The sequence below is a fragment of the Myripristis murdjan genome, chromosome 3, assembly GCF_902150065.1.
Source record: "Myripristis murdjan chromosome 3, fMyrMur1.1, whole genome shotgun sequence".
NCBI classification, from domain to species: domain Eukaryota; kingdom Metazoa; phylum Chordata; class Actinopteri; order Holocentriformes; family Holocentridae; genus Myripristis; species Myripristis murdjan.
Window position 1 is genome coordinate 18,459,227 of NC_043982.1, and position 17,957 is coordinate 18,477,183.

The 17,957-nt window shown below is 39.2% G+C and overlaps 1 protein-coding gene across 1 annotated transcript; it reads right to left on the reverse strand.

Annotated features, from left to right (window-relative positions):
• Positions 1–233: 233 nt before the first annotated feature.
• On the reverse strand, positions 234–14,961 carry LOC115354029 (aminopeptidase Ey-like). The gene is made up of 21 exons (XM_030044185.1): positions 14,952–14,961; positions 13,669–14,317; positions 12,152–12,294; positions 10,212–10,351; positions 9,070–9,196; positions 8,460–8,614; positions 8,192–8,305; positions 7,650–7,793; positions 7,152–7,217; positions 6,871–6,936; positions 6,379–6,557; positions 6,192–6,268; positions 5,951–6,084; positions 5,808–5,863; positions 5,583–5,730; positions 4,562–4,653; positions 2,667–2,777; positions 2,140–2,307; positions 1,726–1,866; positions 1,552–1,633; positions 234–817 (listed from the first exon to the last, which is right to left on the reverse strand). Exons 1-21 carry the CDS (start codon positions 14,959–14,961, stop codon positions 653–655), a joined length of 2,967 nt encoding a protein of 988 aa, XP_029900045.1. The 3' UTR covers positions 234–652.
• Between the last annotated feature and the right edge of the window lie 2,996 nt (positions 14,962–17,957).

The window sequence follows — 17,957 nt, forward strand, 5'->3', positions numbered from 1 at the left end:
CCTGAGTAATCTTTGTTAACTGTGGAGAGCCTGCTTTGACTCTTGTGATGAACATTTGGTCCTGGACAAAGATGAATCAGAAACTGGGCAAATAATGACAACATTACTGGAATTTATAAAACAGATGGTTCCTCCTACTTCCTTATTAGTGCTGTTAACAGTAGTCGCAGCAGTTTTGGCTTATTACAGTCAGTAAACAGTATCAGTGTCAGAGTTAAGGCATCTTAGAAATAAACTCCTTGCAGCACTCATGATTATGGAACTAGCCATTCTTGTACATTCTGTCAACGTGGCAACTTGCAATAGATGGAATTACAAAGGAAAAATAATAAATCTGAACTTATAAACCATTTTGCCAGTATAGGAAAGCCATATCTCACAATTTGAAATTCAGTGATCTTTAGAAACTGCATTATGTTGAATGTGACAGTACATCAAACTTTTTTTGAACATACAAGAGGAGATATTGGTATCAAATACACTTTATCCACAAAAGGCTTTAAAACACTTTTTCCTACATCATAAACATGGTAAACATAATATTTATAAAATATCTATAAACATTTGGTTTTAGTTACAGAAAAAAACTGTGGCTAGAGAGAACAACTGCATGATATAAATTAAGGTTATTGGACAGGGCAGCGGGTTTGGGTTAATACACTGGAGAAGCAGTTTCGTTAGTGAACCATGCAAGGACTTGTTCCTTGTTCAAGGAAACCCAGTTTATGTTGGCCTTGGTTCTCTCCAGAGCCTGCTCCAGAGCCATGGTGGCCGAGCCGAACCCTCCCTCTACATGATCCTCTTTGAACTGCTGCAGCTGTAGTGGTACAGAAAGAACAATCAGTGGGATTTTATACAATATACATATACTAGATAGATAGATAGATAGATAGATAGATAGATAGATAGATAGATAGATAGGTATACTTTATTGATCCCAAACTGGGAAATTCCCACGTTACAGCAGCATGAACAAGTTTACCAGAATATATCAGTGTATACCAGTGTATGTCAGCATATACCAGTACATAGGATATAACAGAATATAACTGCATGCACCAGAGTTTATAAATCAGAATACACCAGTATATACCAGTATATGTTGTATCAGAATTTACCAGGGCAAATACTGATACTGACACTATACCAGGTCATACAACAATGTACTATCATACACTGAAGTATGATCAGTATATAGCAGAACATATTGATATAGTATGTCAGAAGTATGTCTGAATATAAACATATGCACCAGCATTTACAAGAATATAACGGTATACTGCAGTATGTCTGTATTTAGCCAAATATGCTAGTATACACTAAAATATGCCTTTATATATCGTAGTATGTCAGTATATACTGTAGCAGTTTATATTGTAGTAGTATATACTTGCATATACCTGAACATATGTCAGGACATACAAAAGTCTACCAGTATATACCAGAATATAACAGCATATATTAACGGTATCAACATCCATGTAAGCTGTAAGTCTTCATAAAGTATCAGAGTTTACAGAGGATTACAAACATCTTTAAGAAGGATTGTACCTGTTTGTACTCAAATTCAGTTGAAAAACGTTTGGTCACTCCATTAATTAGTCTTCCAAAGGAAAATGATCCACCACCATAGCTGAAGAAAAAAAGCAAACAAAAGGATATCTTGTGAAAATCACACCATCGAATGATGCACTTGTGCACTTGTGTCCATCAGGAAATACTTACTCATTGAATAAATGGTTCCAGTTGGCTCGGATAAAGTCCCAAGCCAGAGGCTGGCCAATAGCATTACTAGCAATGTAAACAATAGTGGAGGTGGCATCCTGCTTCCGGATCATCTCTGGATCTAGACAATATTCCAGATACCTGAAACACAACACACAGAGAGGCTCTATTTTTTTTCTTTTTTTTTTTTGCTGCTGCAACAGCACAGTTTTTCCACAGGATCGTTTAAGTATCACACTCTGGCACTATAAAAAGTATTTACTCTGTCAACACAGGTTAATAATAATAATAATAAAAAACTTAAACACAAAATACAAAATAAAACGCTTTATTCATGTAATTTGTCATCAATTCACAGTAGAAGACAAAGCCAGCCAAATCTAGTAATTAAAAATGATTGTGCAGACTACTGACCTGTTCAGCAGCCACGGCTGTTTGGTGCAGGACAAAGCATACATCAGTTTATCCGCCTCCGAGGCTATGGTAGCATTCTTGTACATGGACCAAGCAAAGTCCCATTCGTCTACTCCTCCTGCTGCTATGGCACTGCAGTACACTGTAGACCTCAGGTTGGCATTGATGCTGAAGGATAAAAAAAACATTAATGATGTGGTGGGTGGAAAAAAATCAAGTTGATAAGCGCAGTGTAAAAGGACAATTCAGGTGGAAATATCAAAAACGAAGCATCAAAACGTACAGTAATGTTTAAAAAATGTGATGTTCCAACAGTGCAAGTAATGTCACCTCAGATGATGAATCAATCACCAGTGGGAAGCATATAAAACGACATCCATCAGTTGAAAAACATACAAAAATGTGACATATGTAACATCAGCACTTTCATTGGAGATTAGGAAAGAAACCAGTAAAGGAAGGAAGAAGGACAGAAGTAGCGAAGGAGGGAAACAAAGGAGGAAAGAGGATGTGGTCTGTGAACGTACAGGTTGTTAGTGGGGTCTTTCATCCATGCTCTGAACCAGCCAGTTGTCAGTTCCTCACAGCCCTCTACTCCAGTACTGCAAGCCATGGAAATAGCATTCACCTGGTTGTACCTGGACACATGGGACAGGAGAGGCAGGACATTTTAATTTGGAGCATTTACTCCTTTAGTGTTATAGGTATAAGTGCAGAAGTTTTGATAGCCAGATAGCCAGCAGTTACTTAAAGCCAGCAGCACTCATGGTTAGCCTAATATAACAAAATGAACTAAGGTCTGCCTGGAACGATGCATACATTCACCTGTTCCTTTTTATGCTCTTGTCTGACATGAACAAAGGGAGTAAATTACAGCAAAGAGTGCAAACGAGTCCATTAAATCTTTAAGCTCTGTTATAGGTTACCAAAACTGTCCAATAAACAAGTTACCTGTGAGTCCACAATGCTTTCTGTTAACAAGTCCTGGTTTGTTTGGGTGATATGAACCTAAATAAGGCTGTGATTATTCCTCCAAATGTGTTTCCTGCGAGTCAGAAAACCAAAGTGAAAGAGTTCACTTTGTTCTTGTATTTGGTTAATTCAGCCTCACACTGAAGAAGCTTGAATTTCATTCTTCAAGTTCATGCTTGAATCAAGCATGTACACCCTCTCTAATCCACCTATCCCTTCAAATAAAATTGTTTTGTCCTATTGGTTTGCACTTGTGAATAATTGTTCCCTGCACTATGTCCCGCCCAAACATCCTGTTTCAACAGGAAATACACAATATCAAGAAAGTAAGACTCCTTTTCATGGGGTCTTTAAAGCATGAGCACATCACTGAACTCTGAACTGTGGTTACAGGGTCAAAGGACATGCTACTACATAAAGATTTTTAAGGAGAATCCATACCTTGTGTTTTGAAAATGTTATGAGATGCCTGTTCATTGCGTCATGCAAATCTATGGGTTTCAGAGATGAGCATTTTTCTCATAAAAATGAATGATGCAGCCACTCTCCTCATGTTCAGTGGCAGGCCTCACTTCCTATGCGCGCTGTAAGGTCGTTCCATACAGTGTTTGAAAGAGCTCAAATGTTGACAGATTATTTTTGTATTTAGATCACTAAATACAGAGATTACACTAAATTCAAAGATATATTATCCACTAGAGTTGATGCTCTTATCCAGTGTGTCTTACAATGAGTGTAACAGTAGAATAACAGTTGTGTCAGTCACCTACATTGCAAGTAGCCACTAGTGAGCCGGTGAAGAGTCAAAGCAAGAGAGAACAGAGGAGGGGAGGTACGGGAGAGGGGGATGTGATCAGTGTGCAGAGGGTTATGTGAGGTACAGCCTGAGAAGATGAGTTTTCAGACTACAACAGAGGCAGGGGAGAGGCTGCTGCACTAGCAGATTACTTAGTTTCCCCATGGGGATCATTAAAGTTTCATCTAATCTAGTTTGTTTTAATCTGCATGGAGTACCACAGGGACGGAGTTTGCAGCGGCTTAGTGTCATTTAAGTTGTCAGTCACAGAAGAGAGGACTTTCATTTCACTTTCAAATGCGTTCCTGCAATCATCTGAACTATGTGTGTGTCAGGGCATTGTCTTTTGTGGCAATTATTTGAACAAAACAGGACATGTTTTCTTGCTCACACTAATGTCAGATCTTTAAAACCGGATATGTGAGTCAGAATCACATTTTACATAGTCATTGAACACAAAGGTCTGCAACACACATATAAACACTACATATAAAATAATGTCAAAAGATAGAGAGGGATCTCAAAAATCACACTGAAATGGCCAAAAATAGCACAAAGACACAAACACTGCAGGCACCAGATATTAATTATAAACAGCATTACAGAAGCACAGAGCAGGCAGGAATAAAATAGGCAACATGTTAACATCCTTACTGGTCAGTGTGGCCATCAGGGATCTTGGTCCAGTTGAGAGTGAGCTCTTTGAAGTAGTTAAATAGGGGAGTGATCTGTTTCTTTATGTAAGCCTGGGGGATGAAGATGCCACAAAATTTTCAAATTTCATTACTAGAGTAAGAGGTGATTGAGAAATTGCTAAGAGAATAAATACATTCTTCGGTTAAAGTAAATGTATCCACTACTTGAACCTATGAGACCAATTCTGAGAAAACAGCTGCAGGCATGAAGTAGGCCTAAAACTGAACAACAGCAAATGAAAAAAAAAAAAAAAAAATCCTACAAGGGTTCCTTCATGAATCTCTGTATGTTAAACACTCCTGGAAGTGCCATCGAGGTTTATTAATCATTTATGATCAGGTTCTTGAAATCACCTTTGGGGCTCCTTGAAGAGCCCCTAAATATTTAACTGTAATATTGACTTATTTGTAGTTAATTGGACATTATTGGTTATTATCTGTGCTTCTGTTTTTAGTTAGACATGAATAAAGATGATTAATTAAGTCTTTCCACAAGACAGGTAACTATCCTTGTGTATTTAGTTCCTCACTAGCCCCACACTGAGAAAATGAGATGAAGGGTTTTAATTCACTTACTAACCATTAGTAAACATTACTTATAGGATTACTGAGGGAAAAACTCCTAACTAATAATTTATGGTGTGTAGAAGAAGGCATGCAAAATGAGGAGCTAATAAGTAGTTAACAATGACTAATACAGAGCTAATACATTACTACTACATTAATAAACAACTAATTAATGTCTAATAAGTGTACCCTAACCACCTATTAAGTCCACCACCTCTAGTTTACAAATGAGAAATATGTCTTTTTTAATCAAAAATTGCTGGATATCAAAAGCTGATAGTGAGTAAAGTGCTCACCATGATGAACCAAGCTTTGCATTGCCCCATGGACCATTTGTTTCTAAGATGATATTTCAGGATCAGAATCAGTAAGCTATTAGTTTATTCACCAAGTATAACACATGATTTACAAACCTGCATGGGTCCATAGACTTCACTGCGATCAAACATGAGGAAGAAGTAGTCCAGATTGCGGCTCGCTGTCTGCCATGGCATGTATTCTACCTCTCTGAACAGATACTTGGTTGTTTTCAGAGCCAGTATTGTACTCACAGCCTTTGCCCTGAGAGGGACACAGTTAATCATTTAATTCTTTCTTTCAAAATTTAACAATGATGCTTTGTAATAATATTAACTCACCTTGCAAGGTTAAAAGCATCATCAATGATTTGAGCTCGGTTGATCACCGGAATATCCTGGAAAATTAACAAGACATTGAATTAAGATGTTTGGACGTGTGAAAATGCATTTACAAGCACCTGGAGAGTAAAGCAATGTTGTACCTGATGCTGGGAGCTCAGCTTGGTGAGAAGACGTTCCCAGTTTTCAGAGTCATAGTTAACTCTGTAGAAGCCAGTCATGTTTATGTTGGCCAGCAGCCACTCACCAGTACCGATGGTCATTTTTGTGTTTGTATCTGTTTGATTTGAGATTGTAAAAAAAAAAAAAAAAAGACTTTCAGTATGGTATAGTGTGTTCATTACTGTAATGCTGCTCTGTAATTGGGTCTGAAATGAACCTTACCTTCTTTTTTTAGGAGCCAGTACTGCTGTTCAACTCCATCTGCCTTAGCCCAAGTAATAGGGACAAACCACTCATAACTAGAAAGACATCCATCCACATTCACTTATATAGTATACATGCGGCAGAGAGGTCATGGGTGCAGTATAACAGGGTTCAATATGAAACATTAGCTAAAACCAGTTCCTACCTGTATGGTGACGGCCTTTCCACTACAGAGTCGGGGTCCAACAGGAAGTGCTTCTGGCTGACACGTCCTGTCTTGGTGTCGATGGTGACCACTGGAAACCCCATCTGGAGGATCCACCGGTTCATGATGTCCTCCACAGACTCGGGCAGCCCTAAACTGGGCGTAGTTGCATTTACCGCCTGGAAAGAAGACCATTTGAATAATGATAATGTGATACTTGGATACTACAGCAGGGTGGATGGTTGCTGAAACAGGAGCTCATAACACCGTGCCACCCTGCCACTAACATTAGTGGACTCCAAATTACAAATATTAACTGTACTACATAATCATAAGAGTAATAACAAGTTATGTTACATGCAAAATAAAGTAATAAAACTAACTTCATATCATGCAAGAAAAATGCATTTGCATCACAACTTAAGATAGAAGGAAACCCTTCAGAAAATAAGCATATGAATTTTAATATAGAAACATATGGTGCAATCTTACCATTTGTAGGTGCTTCCAAAGATCTTGGTAGACTGTGTTGTTATACTGATACTGCTGCAAATATGTCTGTGGACAAATGGATAACACATTTCATTATGCTGCCATGGTGGACAAAAGCAACTGGATCAGGCACAATATTTAGAATGCTGTTCTGTCAGCAAATAATCAAGTAAGAGACTATGATGGATTAGCAATAATTGTATTACACATACAGATTAGATATCGGCCTTTGAGAGTTTTATCTATGGGTTTCATCAATTTTATCTATCATCTACACTCACACTGAGTCCTCTGGAGAAGACAGCCTCGGTGATGAACTCTGAGAGCATCCTGAGGACTGCAGCTCCCTGGAATGACAAGCAGCAGGATATTAGCAGGCCTGGAGAGTGACATATCAGATGTGACAGGACTACAGAAATCTGGCGATGGTGATCAGTGGTTCATTAGAAATTTAATCCGTGGTTCCCAAAGTGGGTTTCAAGGAGCCCTTGAGGTTCTTGGGGGTCCGCAGCAAAACAGAGAATTTTTTTAATTTCACGGGTGTTTTATTCATTTCATATGAGGACAGTGAACGAATGGTAGAGGACCCCTGAAATAAATATCGGAAAATAAGTCAAATCAATTTTGAATGATGGGCAGCTCCTGTTTGCTGTAGTCTCCCTTCCTGATAAGACAGTATTATTACAGAAGAATCATGTCTGGTGCAGTTTTAAGCACGTTCAGAGAACAATATGCTGTAGTAATGTTATTGCAAAGAGAAGTGGCACAATTTACTGTACCTTGCTGTATGTGATGGAGTCAAAGAGTTCACTGATTTGCTCTGGCTTCTGGATGTCCTCCTCTTTGGAAGACAGAGGATGGGAAGATGCCAAGGCGTCCACTGCCATAACACCATGCACCTCATTCAGAACTATCAGATCTTTCTGGAAGGACACAGAAAAAACATTTCTTTCCACGTTGTATTTTAGCCATGGCAGGACCCATTCTCAAATTGTGTGAGTCAAGTCAGACAAGTTAACTTTGCATCAAAATCACAGCCAAATATTACTGATAACTACAGAAGGAGTTGCATTTAGCCCCATTCCAATGATGTGAATATGTTTTCTATCCAGCTTTCACACTTGGGATGTTTTCATGTTTGCTTTGAGGTTAAGTTTGTATATGTAGGGCTTTGGCTGACACACTGACACAGTAGATTCAGCATTTAGCGTTATTTGTCTGGTGTCTGACAGTACTTTCTCTGCGTAGATGTATTTCTATAAGTAGTGTCCTGTGTTTTAAAAAAAAAAAAAAAAAAAGAACAAAAAAGAACAAAACTCACTATATTCCAGTCTGGTTCGGCAGAGTTGGCTCCAAGATAAGAGACGTAGGTGGCAAATCCCTCGTTCAGCCACAGGTCATTCCACCACTTCATAGTCACCAGGTTCCCAAACCACTGGAAGGGTAGGCATGTTTTATTTATGTAATTGTCTATTTATTTATGAAAGAAATACATTTTAAGGCTTAACATGGCAAAGGATTATATATGGGGCTGATTTTTGTTTGCGGTGCAGCACTGTCACTGCAGAAAATCCATAATGCCAGAGTACCATGTGAGCAAGCTCATGGGAGATGACTGTTGCCACCCACTCCTTGTCTCCATTGGATGACATGTCAGGATTATATAACAGGGCTGTCTCCCTGTAGGTGATCAGGCCCCAGTTCTCCATGGCTCCAGCACTGAAGTCAGGAAGAGCTATCTGGTCTAAAAACAATAGGCAGAAACCAGTGATGTGGAAGGGTAAACTATATACATCAGGTGCTGTTTACAACAATATATGTTATCAATTTGTCTTGAAAAGATTTATTCCATAAATAGGTGGATAGACTAAATTTAGGGAAGACCACCAGTGTATATATCAGAGCTTTCAGCTGAAAACATGTTCAAAATGTCACCTTGTCTCGAATTAAGCAAAGCACTGTCACTGGTAGACTGCTGACTTTGCATTGTGGAAGATTTAAAATGGTTCAAAACCCCATGGTTAAGACATGTAGTGGAAGTGCTAGTTGGCTCAATAGAAAGGGTAGTGTTAAAGTATATGCAGAACTAGTGGCAGCAGCAGCAGCAGTAGTAATAGTAGTAGTAGAAGTAGAAGAAGTGGTAGGAGTAGTAGTGGTGGTGCTAGTCACTGTTGGTGTGTGTTGCTGTGTGGTTTCTACCTGACTTTTCCAGGGGGTAGGGGGAGTTGTAGTATTTCTCAAAGAATGTCAGTATGGGTCCCGTCTTATTCAGGGCATAGTCTCCCTGACCCTCCTCTATTGCCTTCCTGCGAGCCCAGATTCTGATCTGGACACAAAACAATTCTTTAACCAGACACACAAGGATATATATAGTGATGGCAGAGTAGAAATCTGAACTGAGCTTGAATGTCCAGTAGAGGGCAGCACAGAAACACATCAAACTGCTCTCTTTGGGACTCTGTAGGGCTCAAAACACTGAATGGTATAAAACCAGTACTGGGGATTTGAACAGTACTATCCAGATATTTGAGTTTTCTGGATTATGAGTATTATTGCATTAATTATTATTATTACTAGCGGGCTCTTTGGGTGCCAAAGACTACTTTTCCAAATTGGACAACTGATTTCAACAGTTTTACATGGTGAGTTTTCCATGTTTAATTTTTGATTGCTGTTCTTCCTAGATACACTAGATACAAAGTGAGAGCAACCAGCCGTGTTCAGCCACAGAGGTTCTATGTAATTAAACGATAGTGTGAGATGAAAGTCTCATTAAATCACATAAATTTCATTTGCCAGCAAAATCATACATTTTACCAACAAACATTTTCAGTATCATTTCAACAGCATGCAGTCAAAGTGATTAGAAAAGGCTACTGGATTGTTTTGTTTGTTTGTACTTTGTAGCCTAGGCCTTTGTGGTGAACCACCAATACAGGCCAAAGAAAATAGTCAGTTGGCCAGAAATTAACTGCTGGAATTAACTTCTGAAATGTGGTAGCAATTCATTTAAAGCTAGGGCTGGCACTCTGAAGTTAAGTATTTTAAAGATGTGGAGAAGCGAGTAAATGTTAGAAAAAAAATCTACAGCAGAATGGGCTACAACTCACTGTGGGCCTGAATGGGCTTTAACTCTAAATAACACCAGTGGCCTATTTGCAGCAACCATTCTCCCATTTGCTACATAATATTCAAGTGTCCGCATCTCACATTTGTCATAATAAGTGCACTATTGCTTGCGCAGTATTACACATTACACCATCTATCCTTTGGGGGCTAATTCCTCAGCTTGAGCACTAATGAAATGAAGTTGCGCATGCTACTGACAGTGGGTTGATTACCAAAACATCTGCTCCTGGTGGCGTCCTGATGAATGTAAATTCACAGACGACAAATGCCAGCAGGTAGGTTGACATTATCTTTGTGGGTTCAAAGCTTGTCCGAGTTACAGTCTGGCCCTCTATGGTGACGTTAGTGGGCTCTGTATGGGGACAAAGACAGCAGCAGACAGCAGTAATGAGCTTGTGTGTCTGCAGTATGTAAAATAGCTGCATTACTGCAGAGAAGTGGCCTGTGTTTTGAGTGTCTCCAATTCATGTGCAGGCTCATCACTTACAATAGAATGTATGATATACAGATAATAAAAGTTCTTTGGGTTGCATATTTTGTTGAACACTGACAACTGTAATTATTAGTAATGTATTAGTGACATCTGAATTTGGCTCTCCTTTCAGCAGTCATAGGGTGTAGGCCTAGAAGAAATGTTTTGTTAGGAGTTTACTAAAAAAAATGTTAGAACATTTAGGTCCGTCCATAACTTGTGAGAAGAATATTCAGCAGTGAATACTGAAGTTTAATGGAAGAAAGCTGAAGAATACAAGATCATGTTTTTTTTTTTTTATCTGATGGCCAGTAAACAGCTACATCATATATTCGGAAATGGTCAGGCTTTTTGTATTTTTTAAGTGTGAACTAGTGTTTTCTTAAGGCAGGACTTGATTGCCACATTTTACGAGCAGTTTACAGTGTGTTAAATGTTTGATCACCACCTCAGTGATTTCATTATAGACTTGCAAATCTATTTAGGGAATGAAGTGTTGATTAGTGATCACATTTTGACATTTAATAAATAAATAAATAAGAATATGCTGCATCCTCTAAAGTGTTACTAATCTGGAAGAATGTTTTTAACACATTATAACACCAATGTTACATTTCCTAACAGTCTGGCTAGTTCACATTTAGGCAGTGCTATATTTCAAGATTTTGTGTCTAAAATAAGATACCACCATTGGATTAAATTGACACCTGGCACTGAAGTGAAGCACATTATGGCTTACTATCACTATTTAACTCACAGGTTAACTGCACTACACTACTCTGTTGCTGGGAGTCACCAGTAGCTCACTGGTGCCTCCCAGTGTCAAAAAGACATTAGGACCATTAACCTCTGTAACCTGCTTAACTGGGGTCCAGCCACTACAGACAGGGAAAAGTGGAGCTAGAGACATTTTCCTCCATCTAGGTGAAGCAGCAGGTGAGTGCTTCTGGTGGCTACATGCCTGTTGGAGGCAACTCGTCATCCTTGAAACATAAACACAATGGCACCCCCAACCTCAAAATCTTTTTCATGTAATTTATTTGTTTTACTACTGACATTAGTATGGAAACAGTTCGACAAACTTATGCAGTTAACTATTTTCTCTTAGCAGAAGCTTGTAGGCCAATAGAATAACAAAAATTGATACATGACTATTTTCTGTCTTTTTTTTTTTTTTTTTTACTTCTTTTGTGAGGTTAAGCCGTGAAATAGGCAGGAAAATCCACAATGAGGTGGTCTTCTAATGGAAAAGTAACAACGTCATGGTGGATTATTCATTGCTTAGTCACTGAAGTAATGACTTATGGAGTCATCAAGTATTTTTCCTGGCAGTGGCAATTGTTACCATTCTCAAGGTTCTGTTAAAGAGGCACAAGTAAACAAGTTAACTAATGCTTCCAATTTCAGAGTCCACATCTTTTATGATTCCAAGATTTCTTTACTTTGTGAGCAAGTAAATTACAGCCAGTCACTAAAAGTGCAGACAGTGAGAAGTTTACATTACATACTCCCCAGAGCCAACAATCTGTGTTTTTTAAATAATTACTGATTCCTTTTCAGGAGCAATTTATTTCTAGAATGGATGTATAGCATTTTGAAAGGCAGCACAGGAAACTCTTATGTAGGATGGCAACTCCTCACATATAAGCTGCACTGAGAAGCACTGAAAGGTGAACTTGCCGTAATTCATGGCGTTGGCCAGAGCCACAGTTCCAACGGGGTGAATGAGGGTCATGTGGAAGATGGCTTTCATAGCAGGCTCATCGAAGCAGGGGAAGGCTTTCCTGGCATCGGTCGGCTGCATTTGAGTAGTGGCCACAACTCTGGCAAGAGCACACACCAACAATAAAGACTCATCATAACAAAGACTTGGACTGTGATAGTGTCAGAGGTGTCAGTGTATGATTGTATTTTCTACTGTAACTGTGTTTATTTGAAGAGTTTCTTTGCCAAATTAAATAAGTTTCATATTTCAAATTTGAATAGATTGAAAGAGATTGAACTCCACCCTGGCATACTCTTGCAAGGATGTTATATATACAAGTTATATATCATCTTAAAAAAAAAAAAAAAAAAATTGTAATATACTTTTGATGTAACTTCTTTCATTTCTCTGAGCCCAAGTCCTGGATGAAACAAAATGTCTTAAATTTGCAAAATGTTAACAATAACATGGGGAAATCATGCATGCTTTTGAAATACTGTGGAATTAGCTTCAATACATATCTATAAAATTTTTGGAATGGAACTTTTCCTTCTTAATTTTTGATTATATTTGCATTGAGATTTTTTTTGGTGGTTATTTTTGTTTGTTTGTTTGTTTGTTTATCTGTTTTATCCCTCTTGAACTGAAGCTGACCTTGAAATAACAAATAACTGAGACTGGTGTGCATAAATAACCATGAATGCTCCAAGCACAAAAATGTCCCATACTGAGTTTAAAGGGATAAAACCCCGAATCTCTTCCACTACAGGGAGTGGAATTCAAGGACATTCTATGGTATGCACAGCCCACCACACATGCTTCGTTCAAATAATTACACACTAAAGTATCTGGATTTACTTTTAATTTAAAGAGATTCTGCAGTTCTTTCTTCAGTCTTGGATTTATTCATTTTTCATGCATTCATTTCTATTTTAAGTTAAGGTATGGTTTAAACAGGGTTTCTTTCCCATGCCTGCAAAATTAGCCAGGTCTTTAAATGATACCACTACCACTAAAGTTATGACAGGTAAATTAACCTGTTTAACCCTGCTGGCCCCATCAGTGGGTTTATCATTACTAACAAACCCACAGGAATTTTTTAAAACTCTAGTGGAGATCCCAAAGTTTCCAAAGACACACCTACCTGCTGAATTACAAGGAAATGTGTATAAAATGATGCAGAAGACATCATAGATATTCTCTATAAGATTTGATGGTGCAGCCATAAAACAACAGCATCTTGGGTTTGAATATTCCACTCAATGTAAGTGTGATGTATAGCTTCAGTGTAGTAATGCAGCCAGCAAATACAGAATATGCATGACGCTGTACAAAATGGAAACGTTTTTTTCTGACTTTAAAGGTGCTTAAAACTCGGAGTCAGAGGCTAAAATAAACTGACTTAAATACTTAAAAAAAACTTAAATAAAATGAAATATTAAAAAATGATTAAATTAAATTAAAGTAATTGAATTAAATGAGAACATGATACTTTTTCACCCTATCCTCCATGTATTCACTCCTGTAGAATCCTCCCAGGTCGTCGGCCAGCTCTCCAACAAACTCAGTATAGAGTTCGTAGGACTTGCCAGCCTGCAGTTTGCTGCTGAGCTGGACCACCAGGTACTGGGTGGGTTCCTCCAGCCAGCTGTTGCTCACACTGGGCACAGTGGCTCCATCCAGGCCGCTCAGCTTGGCGAGATGATCTTGGAATCTGGTTAAGTTTAGCTTGTTGGAGTGGATGATGATGAGATCAGTTTCCTTCACACAGGTGAAGACCACTACCGAGTGTCCAGTGAAGATGTACAGGCCACCTTTGTTGGGCTCCAGCCGAGGCCACAGGGTCACGTTGTAGGAAATGGGAGCCAGAGAGTCAGGGAGTCTGTAACGCTTCCAGGGTTCCTTAGGGATGGACGGGGTGGTGGTGGCTGGGAGGCCAGTGGTGGCTGGGGAGCCAGTGGTTGCTGGGGGGCCAGTGGTGGAGGGTGCTGTCACTTCATTCTTTGCCTTCTCCTGAGCGTAAACCACAGACAAGGCTATGATGGTGGCCACGGCGCCGACAGCTGCAACCACAGCAATTACTGCCACTGCTTTGCTGATGTAGAACATTTTCGAAGAAGACAGAAAGGGGAAGCTGATTGCTATTTATGCCATTTCACTGCTATTGAAATACAGCCCCAAAGTTAATGGCTGATCTCCTAGGCAGGCGGGGTATACAGCTGAAAGAACGTGCTGTAAAAATCCCTGCGATAAGAGTGCTGCCCGATCTGTGAACTTTATACCTCCATAATAGCTCTGAATGAGTGGCCTGTTCAGAGGTTTGCTCGTGTCATTTCTGTTTGGTTTGTAATCTGTGCAGAGACAGAAATATGTGGCAGAACTTTGAGCATGTATGCATACATGTGGACGTGCATGTGTGTTATTTGAAAAGTGTATGCAGATTCCTTTATCCTATAGTAGGGAAATCATAATTATATTCTGAGGTATGAAACTGGTTAAGAATGAGTTCAAAAATTGCACAAACTTTTATTGTGGAAATATAACCAAAATTCGCTGTAGTTGGCCAAAAAATGGGTTTTACCCTCTTCAGCCTCACCAGTCCCATCTAGATATTTTCTAGGTGATGCAAGCCATAGAACCATAAAACAATAGCATCTTGGCTTTTAATATTTCACTCAATATGAGCGTGATGTAACTTCAGTAGTGTGAAGAGAAGTGTTGCAACCAGCAGCTTATGATATTGAGCAAGTCAACTGGTTAAACTAGAAGCACAACCTGTCTCCATTTGGTCAAAAAATTACCCAGTAATGACATCTGGATTTTGGTGAGCAAACAATGTGTCATTATATATATATTGGAAATAATTATCCATCAAGTAATACTGTTGATTTTGATGACATTTACAGTCAACTCCCTCTCACTAAGAAGAAGTGAAACAGGAGTTTCAGCTGCTAAGTCAGCAGAAGAGCATATGGTGAGGCTCATGAACTCTAAAACCCTGAGTGTACAATCAAATCATTATTATTGGAGGATGAAATTCTCAAATTTGCCAGATCCAGTTCCTTATCAAGGATTGTGTTTATGCTGCTTGTCTGAATAATTTCAAAGCATACAATGACGGTCAAAATAAATTTTATTAGCCTCTCAAAAGGATTTCTGAAATTTTACCATACTTATTTATTTTCAACTATTATTTATTTATTTTCAACCGAATAGGGGCCACATTTTAAGATGTAAGCGATGATTTGGTTCCAAAATACACATCATTTCATGGTGTCATGTTGTATAAAAGTCGATTGTGTCACAAATAAGCCAAATAAATACATTTTTCCTACTGCCTTGCACTACGTACACTTTCGTAGAGAAAGAGCTGGAGAAGATGTAGAAATGTTTTCGTTTAGAACAGATTGCATGATTCAGCAATTCCCAGCATAATGTAATCTCACACACACAGGAATATGGACAACTGGGGAGGAATTGCTGGGATCCAGGTCCCAGTTGTCCTTTCATCAAAACACATCAGCCTTCTGCGTAACGCTCAGCCCCCCTTTCAGCTCACCACAATAAGTACAGCAGAAGAATAATTCGAATGGAAATGTTTAAACAAAGTTTTGATCAGTCCCCAAAACGATTCTCCTAATTACTGTAATTTGAGTCACTGCAGGCTGTAGATGCTGGAGTCACCTCGGATTAGAACCTTGCTTCTGATTACAGCACTTTGTCTTCTGTCTTTTTGCTGATGATAACATCTTAAACCGAGGAGTGCAGATATTTGACTCATGTCTTCTGGCACGATATTAAGTTTGAACTTTGTATGAGATGATATGCTGATGGTGTTAAGTTTTAGATGTTACCTCAGTGGTTGATATGTGCATGTATATGTGCTTTTCATTAAATATACATCAATTCAAATGGGTGCAAAATGTGTTTCATGCACAGACATGGCAGAGACACTAATTACAAGAACTAACCATCACCCTCAACCTCCCCAATAGCAAATTTCCTTTGGCTTGGATGTGGCCCAAATGAACAGCAAAGATGTGGCCCAGTTACAGAAGTGAATGACGGCCCATATCTGGCCCAGGTATATGAAAGCTGTGTTTGAACCATAACATAGCCAGACCTCTGCCACAGCTGTACCAACACCAAAAGATCATATGGCTTACAGCTGGGCTTCATACGGCATGCCTGTATGGCTGAGTTCTGGTAAAGCCTAATGGCTCTTATGTGGCCCACATGTGGCTGACAGACCAAAAGTCCAATTTTACCCAGAAGCTAACCTAATTTACACCAAACCTTTTACCTGGCTCACTTCCGGAAGTGAATGATGGGCCACATCTGGCCCTAGGGTGTATTAGCTTTAACTGAACCATAACAAAACCAGACTTCTACCAGGAGTGAACTAAATATGGCCTTTATGTGGCCCTCATACGGTTGACAGAGTGACATTACTTGAAGTGAATGACAGGTCAAATCTAGCTAGCACCAAATAACAATAATAATTTTAGTACAATATGAGCAGTGATTAAGTTGCCCTGTATATGGATCACTTTAACCATCCATGATATGTATGAAAATGAAACACACAAGTTTTGCTTCAAAGTTTTATTTCACAAAATGTAGTGCAAACAAAAATGAACAGTATAAAAAAATATGAACAGTATGTAACTATAAATGAACAGTTCGGCTCTTTTCTTTTCATTAGCAGTTTTTTTCTCTTTTCTCTCTTTTCCTCTGTCACCAGCCAGATGAAGCCATGTTACCATCATGACTTCAACCTCTTTGTCTGAGACAGAAGAAGTCATTGGGTTTCTTCTAACAGCACCTTCAGAATGAAGAATATTAGAAAGAGTAGTGTTATTACCCACATAACCGGCATAAGCACATATTAATTATTTCAGTAAATATTTTTAGCCGATTACAACTACTAATTTTAAATTCGACCCTCATGCACAAACAAACAGTAGCAGTACAATTAATTGGCGCAAATACATAGGCAGTCGGAGATCGCTTCAGTCCATTTAAACTTGAGCTTACAGTAGCCCTTTTGGTTTAGTCCTTTTCCCCATGCGTTTTGATTTTTTTGAAGTGTTTTTTCGGTGACTGCTCCTGCTCTCCTCAGCTCCGTCGTCTACAGCCGAATGAATGGTAAGTCTTATTGTTCAATGCTTGTGGCGTGCGCTGCCAATCAGATTGATTTTGCTCACCTGCTGAGGCACACCTTGGAGCGAGAGCAACATGCGCGCCCAATGTCACACACACACAGTAGTGCGCGCACCCGCCGTCACACAACACAGAGCAGCGTGGCCGCTGCCACACCTCCAGGCCGATCGCCGCAATAGTAGCTTTTGATACAATGTAATGCACTGCAAATTTTCTAAAAGTTTTTATATTTCATAAATTGTTGTATGACTTTCAGTTGAATCAGTCAGTCACTTTTCAGATGCATAGAGAGGGAGAAGACAGGCAAAGGAGCGTCACCTCTCACGTGACACTGGTTGCATCACTACAGAAAAGTACTGTGATTGGTTCGTTGCGGCCAGGGCATTGTGGGATTTGTAGTTTTTGATAGACCGCACTTAAGCTAGGTTACTCGCCAAACCAGTCTCCCGGTCCGCACACACACTTTTGAGGGCAAAGGCGAGTGAAATGTTTGCACTAAGAGAAGCACATAGAAACTGTGAAAGATGGCCACTCGACCATATATTCATGTTGGTGAACGGGCAGAGGCGCCGCGCATAGATCTCTGGCTTCGCTACTTGCTAACGATAGCAGCTAATC